Source organism: Chrysochloris asiatica, unplaced genomic scaffold (genome assembly GCF_000296735.1).
Source record: "Chrysochloris asiatica unplaced genomic scaffold, ChrAsi1.0 scaffold00064, whole genome shotgun sequence".
NCBI lineage: Eukaryota > Metazoa > Chordata > Mammalia > Afrosoricida > Chrysochloridae > Chrysochloris > Chrysochloris asiatica.
Genome location: NW_006408582.1, coordinates 10834663 through 10842642, shown reverse-complemented (window position 1 = coordinate 10842642; position 7980 = coordinate 10834663). Strand labels below are relative to the sequence as shown.

General features: G+C 43.2%; 1 protein-coding gene across 1 annotated transcript; it reads right to left on the bottom strand.

Moving 5' to 3' along the window:
• Positions 1-1875: 1875 nt before the first annotated feature.
• GNRH1 (gonadotropin-releasing hormone 1 (luteinizing-releasing hormone)) lies at positions 1876-7719 on the bottom strand. Its single transcript, XM_006864376.1, has 3 exons — positions 7567-7719; positions 2901-2996; positions 1876-1917 (listed from the first exon to the last, which is right to left on the bottom strand). The coding sequence occupies exons 1-3, from the start codon at positions 7717-7719 to the stop codon at positions 1876-1878; spliced, it is 291 nt and encodes a 96-aa protein (XP_006864438.1).
• Between the last annotated feature and the right edge of the window lie 261 nt (positions 7720-7980).

Sequence of the window (7980 nt, the reverse complement as noted above, 5' to 3'; positions counted from 1 at the left end):
CGAGGGTGGCGGAGGTAGTGAGATTGGCCCAGGATCGGACATTGTTTCGTTCTGCTGTGCATGGGGTCGCTATGAGTCAGTTCCGACTCGAATGCACCTGACAACAACAACATAAAGGCACAAAGTGGTTGGCATACAAGCTTTCATGAAGGTGCTTGGTTTTCCTCATATCTAGATGCATCTGGTGATGACAGAGATAGGATTGTATGATTTAATTGTGATCAGGTCTAATGGCAATTGTCTCAACTATAAGTGTAGAAGAGGTGCAACTGAAAATGGGGAGCAGTCAAGCTGTCATTTCAGGAACACAAGACCCTAGAACCACCATGAGGGAGGACTAGGAGAGGAGTGAAGGATCCTAACCAGAAAAGCTGTGACAACAGAGATGGTGGCAGAAGCGATGGCATAGAGAGAGCAGCGGAGGACTATAGGCCCTTAGACTGAGAAAGGTAGTGTGCCTGCAGGCAGGAGGATGACTTGCAAAATGTGCCCTTTGGACATTCAAATGAATATGTGTGTGTACACACACACACACACACAAAGGTAATAGAAGTAAAATACTGTTGGCTAGGGTGCATGGAGGGGACTATAATCATTACAACAATTTGCTGAATATAAGGCTGATGATCTTCACTGTAAGCCTTCACTCCCTCAATGCACAATAAAAGCTTAAAAAAAAAAAAAGTACCACGCACTGTTAGAAGAACAAACAAATCTGTGTTGGAAGAAGCACAGCTAGCATGCTCCTTAGAAGCCAGGATGGTGAGGATACATTGTCAGGAGAGACCAGTCCCTGGAGAGGGACATCGTGCTGGGTAGAGCAGAGGGTCAGCGAAAAAGAGGAGGACCCCTCAATGAGATGGATTGGCACAGTGGCAGCAGTAGTGGGCTCAAGAGTAGCAATGATTGTGAGGCTGGCACAGGACGAAGCATTGTTTAGTTCTGTTGTGCATGAAGTCGCTGTTAGTTGGAACTGACTTGACAGCATGTAACAACAACAATAACGTGGACCACTTACTCTGGTGAACTTGAACAGTCCATGACCAGAGCGGTACTAGACTTGACTAGAAGCCCTCAGAGACCTCTTTTCTTTTAGGCCTCCAGTTCCTGGAACTCAAGTTCCAGTTCATATTCTAAAGGATAGGCGTCAACCTGGGGAGGGAACATCTTTCCAAGTTGAAGGAAACCTTAGTTATAGATTTATGTAGAGTAGGGTCCTCATGTGGAGTCCTGGTGTGGCGCTGTGGGCTAATCGTCAGACTGCAAAGTTGCTTGAACTGCAAGGTTGGTGGTTCAGGCTCACCTGCTGTGCCTTAGAAACCCTGTAAAGGGTCGCTATGGGTCGGAATCAACTCAACAGAACTTAACAACAACAACAACAATAGGGTCCTCATGTGGTGCTGTAGGATAAGCACTGGACTGCTAATCTCAAGGTCATCAGTTCAACCCCAGGAGCCATTCCTTGGAAACCCTATCCAGGATCACTATCAGAACTAACTCGATGGCACTTAACAACAGAGGCAAAGATGCAGCTAAAATCCCCGAGGAAATTGGCTGAATCAGCTCTCTGGGCGATTGTCTAATACATGGCTGTTCTCTTCCATATGGATGCAGAATGGGAGTGGAGGAGACCCACCAAGTTCCTTTGGTCAACAACAGACACATCTTATCTCCCTTGCCATCTGTCACTTGGAGACATTCATAGAGTGCTCTCTTTTGTGGACTTACAATGTCTCTTCCCCATCAGAGCTCAGCAACAGAATGAATGAACATTTCTATCTACCACTTTATTCATAACGCAGAACTCCATTACGAAGTGAGAATTTTTCACAATTTACTACAAGCTTAAATGTTGCCAATTTTAGCTCAATGAATTTAAATCTTCTTCTGCCCAGTTTCCTCTTCAATCAGACGTTCCTGAAAAACATGTGAGCAACAAATGCATCAAGGGTGATTTAATTAGCTGCATTTCATTCCATTTTTGACACCTTAATTTCCAAAGTATATGACAGGGGCAGGTCTGTTTGCTTTGTGCACTAGAAAGTGCTAGAGAGATGACAGATCATGTCTTGAATTCTTAGTTGTTTTACAAACAAAATAGTAACAGTTTGAGTAGAGAAATTAAGGAAGGAGAGTGATAGAGAATTTGCTTGATCAGTTTGCTGTTAACTAGCCTTTGCTTCAGTTCCTCCTTGATAATGCTTTGCTAGGGAACACTTGCTATCAGGTTTATCATACAATGAACAGAAGTCTGTCTATTTTTGTGGTAGTTCTGTGAATAAGGAAGTTGAAGTCTCTGATGAGAATGAACATTATGGTGTACCTTTCTATATGATTTATACAGACTTTACCTGCTTCTGTGCATGAAACATTTCCATTGTTTGTGGGATTCCAATCAGAAAACTGGACTTCAGGTCTGTGGCTCCGAATTATAAATATACTAGTTTTGATTTTTTTTTTTTAATTCCAAAGGGAAAAAAAAAAAGAACATAGCACTATTTCTGATATCTACATTTCCAAAGGTTCTTGGAAGTGACGCCACACCAAGAACAATTGGAGCATAGCGTGGAAGTGTATGGAGTGGTCTAGAGAAGACCAGTGTAGGGTGGTTGATTAGAACTGACTTGAACTGACCTACGGCAATAGGAATAAAGGTTTGTATCAGTCTTTCCAAAGGTTAGAGTCAAGATTATCAGATACAGGTTACAGAAAAAGAGATTTCAATTCAAGAACAGAAAGGCTGAAGTCATTATTCTAATCTAACCATTGTAACAATGAGGGTCCCATATAACAGAAATCAGGAAGGTAGGACCTGCAGTGGATGGGAGGAGGTTGTTCTAAGTGGTACCCAAGGACCTTCTTTCCATCTCTGAAGATACGTTATTATCACTGGAACTCACCAGTGCGCCTTTCAGGTCCCGGAGGGGAGAACGCAGCTGGTGAATGGTGCAATCAAAGCGTTGGGGTTCTGCTTGTTGTTCAACCTCTTTGGTTATCTGAAAGAAAAAAAAAAGAATGTGATTTTTAGAGATGGAGATAGAGAGTATTTTCCTAAGAGGCTAACTGAGAAACAGAACCTCCTTCCCTCAAACTCTGGAGTCTGTAAAAAGTGAAGTCAAGGCTTTGGTGAGACAGTGTGCTATCACTCTGGTCTGGGAAAGTTGTGGGGTTGGGGTGGGACTTCAAAAGCTCAGATCTTCAATTAGGCATTTTTAGATTTGTAAGGATCCCTGGTAGCATAGTGGGTTACAAGTTGAGCTGCAAAGCTCAAGGTCAGCAGTTTGAATCTACCAGTCATTCGAGGACGAAAGATGAGGCTTTCTGCTCCAGTAAAGTTTTACAGCCTCGTAAATCCTGTACAGGACTGCTATGTGTCAGAACCAACTCCATGGCATGCAATCACCACCACCACCATGGGTTCTAAAGATAAAAGAGATTATAGAGAGCATGTTTTCTCCTTAGAGATGATGAGAACAAAGTATTTTAGGCATATTGCAGTGGTTAAAGTGCTCACCTGCTAACCGAAATGTCAGCATTTGAACCCACCATTTGCTCAACAGGAGACAGCTGTGCAGTCAGCTTCCATAAGATTACGGCCCTGGAAACCATATAGGGCAGCCCTACTTCTGTACCATAGGGTAACTACGAGTCCGAGTCAACTTTATGGTAATGTTGTTGGTTTTCAATTTCTCTGTTTTGTTCTTTCCCATCCTTAATGTAACTGTCTTGAATCACCCTAGTTTGTATCTTCTAAACTTAATTTTAAAAAAAGTGAAGCTTTTTTATTAACCATCTTTTTTTTTAATTAAACAGCTAATGTATATGGCCTCTGGTAGTGTAGTGGCTACGAATCAGGCAGTGAACCGCAAGGTCGGCACTTTGAAACTACCAGCTGTTCTGCAGGAGAAAGATGAGGTTTTTTGCTCCTGTAAAGATTTATAGCCTTAGAAACCCGGTACAAGGTCACTGTGAGTAGGAACCAACTCCATGGCACATAACAACATTACCCTGATGCAAGAGGTCATAAATGTAAGTGAAATAACCCTCATGAGGTCCTGGTGTAGCACTGCAGGATAATGTGCTGGACCACAAGTTCAGTTTGAACTACAAGGTCGGCAGTTCAAACCCACCAGCTGCTCCTCAGAAACCCTATACAGGGTCGCTATGAATCTGAACCGACTCAAGGGCATTTTATAACTTCATGCAACCCTGAAAAGTCTAACTTGTACAAATAAAAAACAAAAGTTAGTGCTCTTGTTCCTTGTTAAGTGCCATGGCATCGGTTCCAACTCAGTGATCCTATATAGAATTTCAGAGCAGTGGCTGCTACCTCGTAGTTAGCAGTCTAGTGCTTATTCTACAGCGCCACCCCAGGCCTCATTGTTAATTGCTGTTCTGTTGAGTCTGACTCTTGGAGAACCCTTGTTGCAGAGTAGAACTGCTCCCTAGGGCTTTCAAGGCTGTGAACTTTCAGACAGCCTGTCTCCCATAGTGCCTCTGGGTGAACTCAAACTGCCAACCTTTCAGCTAGTAGTTGAGTGCTTAACTGTTTGCACCACCCATGGACTCCCATGCTAATTGATATGAAATAAAATCCAGCATGTTTTCTATTACACTGCTTTGTCTTCTTGAACTTGCTATCTCCTTTACTCTGATGGTCTTTGGTTTCTTTGCTTAAATACTACCAGTACGAAAAGTTTAACATGCACCCATGATAAGGTTATTTATTTAAACTTCAAAAAATGTAATACTAACCTAATATCACAGACATTTTTAAAAGATGAGATTGAGTGGGGGAAAAAGCAAGTAGAAGTTGTAATATTTTCTTACCAAACCCCTAATTCCCTTAAGGAGCTCTGGTAGCGTAGTGGTTACGAATCGGGCTGCGAACCTTAAGGTCAGCGGTTCGAAACTACCAGCCGCTCCGCGGGAGAAAGATGAGGCTTTCTACTCCCGTAAAGATTTACACCCTCGGAAACCCTGTACAGGGTCGCTATGGGTCGGACCCGACTCGATGGCACTTAACAACAACAACAACAACAATTCCCTTGGCAATTCTTTATACTCAGATCTTGCACTATTCTCGTATGTTGTTGTTCTTACGTAACATTGAGTTGTTTCCGGCCCATAGGGACCCTGTATAGGGGTTCCAAGGAGCAACTAGTAAGCTTGAGCCAACGACCTTGCAGTTCAAACTGACTTAGCAGTCCAGCATATTAACCCATAGTGCCACACCAGGACTCCATTCTTGCATACTCTCTTGGGATTTTTACTACTCTGTTTCTTTCTTCTTTTTCTTTTTTTTCAATGCTTTATTGTGAATTATGTGATAGTTTACATGGGAGGACATCAGCTTCACATTGATCCTGTCATATATCGTTTCCTTGCCATAGCTACAATCCTTTCCATGCATCATCGCTCAACTAAATGGTATACCCCGCAAGCCTGCCCCCCAGTCGTCTGCACACCGCCCTTCTCTCTCCCCAGGTTTAAAGTCTCCAACTGCTCCATCTCCCCACGTCATCGTCTCTGACTCCGTCCCTGGCATCACTGCTTCTCTGGGTAGGGTTCTGTTCTCTGCTCTTCTCCTTTGCTGGTCCCAGGGACTTCCACTCCTAGACCTCAAGGTTAATCACTCCCCTCCTTTTGCCACAAAATGTCCACCTTTACATTTCCACCCCTTACAATCAGTGCTGATAACAATTATTCACTATTGTATTGCAAGAGACCTATCTGCATCTCCTTTCATCAACCCTGACTAGGCAGAATGGATACCACTCAGTGGAGATTCCACCTTGCTCCACGCCCTCTGAATCTAGGTTCCCTCTTGATAGCTTGTAAACCAGTCACGTCTTGCCTCTGTAGCCCCCCATTCTGGGTAGCCAATGTCCAAGTTGCCCATCCCTGTCCTCTCCATGTGAGGAGGAGGTGGGAATGATACTTGCTGTGAAGATTTGTTCACTGTTTTGAATGATTGCTTCCATAGATGTGTGTCAAGTTCATCAAATTGTGTCAGATTATTCTTTTTTCCCTCTTCTTTCTTCTTCTGGTTGAGCTCTGATCATCCAGCCATTGAAGCCAGGTCAGGTGGGTATTATCTGCAAGTGTGGGTGTACTTATGCATGTGCCCTCACTTTTTATCAACTGGATGCTTCACTCTCCACTCTAGTCCTCTGTAGCTATGTCGCTGACTCCAGGTCCAAGAGTCCCCTGGACTTGGCACACTGCTGGCCAACCAGGTCTCCATCTGGGTTCACAGGAGTCTATTGAGCATTGTAGGACTTAGTTCGTAGCTTCATTGCTGTTTTCCCTCACTTCCCCTAATCGGTGACGAAAGTGGTCACCAATCAGAGCATACATTCTCATTGAGCCTTAATCTTAGAAGGAGGTTTGCCTTGAGGGGGACTTGACCACTTACCTTGATGTCTCCTGGGCGAGCTACTTATTTGTTTTTGTAGTAATCAGTTGGCCTGTCTATATTGTTTTGTGTTTTTCTTGTCAGTCTTTCTTTTAGGATGTATCTTCTGTTCTTCTGGCCACTCCAGGCTGATCTGCTTGTCCTTTCAAGAGAACATTTCCTTTAGAAGATTCTGGATGCTATTCAGGATTCCATCTATGGTCTTGTGTAATACAGGGGCTCTGCAGGAAGCCTCCTCCACTGGGCATGTTGTATCCCCCTTTTAGGTATTCCAATCAGTTATTGGAAGAAGACGGACTTACAAGCTTTCTAATGGTGATATTTCTGGCTATTCCTTTCTCTCCCCCTCCAGTTTCTATTTTATAGCAGTATGCCAGGGAAACCAAGATTCAACAGATAGGCAAGCATCTTAACATTATTTTCCCCCTTTTCCCCATTCAAACTATGTTTCACTCTCTGCATTCCAGAACCCTGTTGTTCCAATGTTTTACATACATCATTGTTTGCCTCTGTCCCACTTCACAGTTTCACATTCATCCTATTGTATTTCATTTCATTGCAGTGATTAAAATCCCTTCTGTGCCTCATCAAATAACCAAAGGATACACCCCACAGCGCCCCCCCCTCAGCAAACAACTCCTCTCCCTTCCTGAGTCCTGTGTCCCTAGCCACTCCATCTGTCCATGCCATCATAGTCCCCCCATAGGTCTTCTACTTTTTAACTATTCTGTTTCCCTCAAAGTTCCTAGGGTAGAGCCTAGAGTTGTATTTTTGGACATGTAGTGATATTTAGCCTATACAAACAAATTGAATCTTACATGTTGCTGTTAAGTGTCATGGAGTCAGTTCTGACTTGTAGTTGTTAAGTGCCTTTGAGTGGGTTCCGACTCATAGTGACCATGTATAGAGTTTCCAAGGAGTGACTGGGGTAAGTCTGAACCACTGATCTTGTGGTTCAAACCAACTTTGCGATCCTGTGATTATTCTACAGCGACAAAAGGTTATAAGTCTTTGTGGGAGCAGAAAATCTCGAAGTTTTCCTGGAATCATTGGTGAGTTTGACTCACTGACCTTGTGGTTCGTAGTCCAGTGCTTATCATTTCAGAATCAAATCTGTTCTGTCTTATTTGAATCTGAGAGAAACTTACCTCTTGGAAAGAATCAATCAAATTTTCAGCATTTCTCTTTCCTCCAGGGCGCAAACCATAGGACCAGTGTTGGCTGAAGCAGCCGACCACACATAAAGTCAGCAGAATAAGTCCAGCTAGAAGTTTGGGGGTCGGCTCCATTCTAAGGAACATAAATGTGCAATCAAAGTAGACCCCCAGACTGGCTGAGTAAAAAACGAAGATCTCTTTAGTAAAAAGCCTAACCGTACAGAAACTGTTGGAGTCATTGACAATTTTCAGACAAGTGTCTGAAACACAGAGACAGCCACTTGCATACCTTGAGTTCCCTAGCTATTTCGGAACAAAAACCAATGCTTTAAATTCCCATATTTTAGCATTATTGCCAATTCTAGGTGTTCCATCAATGAGTTAATACCAAAACCTCTGGCTTTC

Bases quoted from the DNA above. Each gene is read 5' to 3' on its own strand.
- GNRH1 (XM_006864376.1), bottom strand. From the start codon at position 7,719: ATGTTCCTTAGAATGGAGCCGACCCCCAAACTTCTAGCTGGACTTATT. The intron at 2,997-7,566 runs GTAAGTTTCTCT...TTTTTCTTTCAG, and splicing joins TGATTGATTCTTTCCAAGAG to ATAACCAAAGAGGTTGAACA. The intron at 1,918-2,900 runs GTGAGTTCCAGT...CATGTTTTTCAG, and splicing joins GGGACCTGAAAGGCGCACTG to GAACGTCTGATTGAAGAGGA.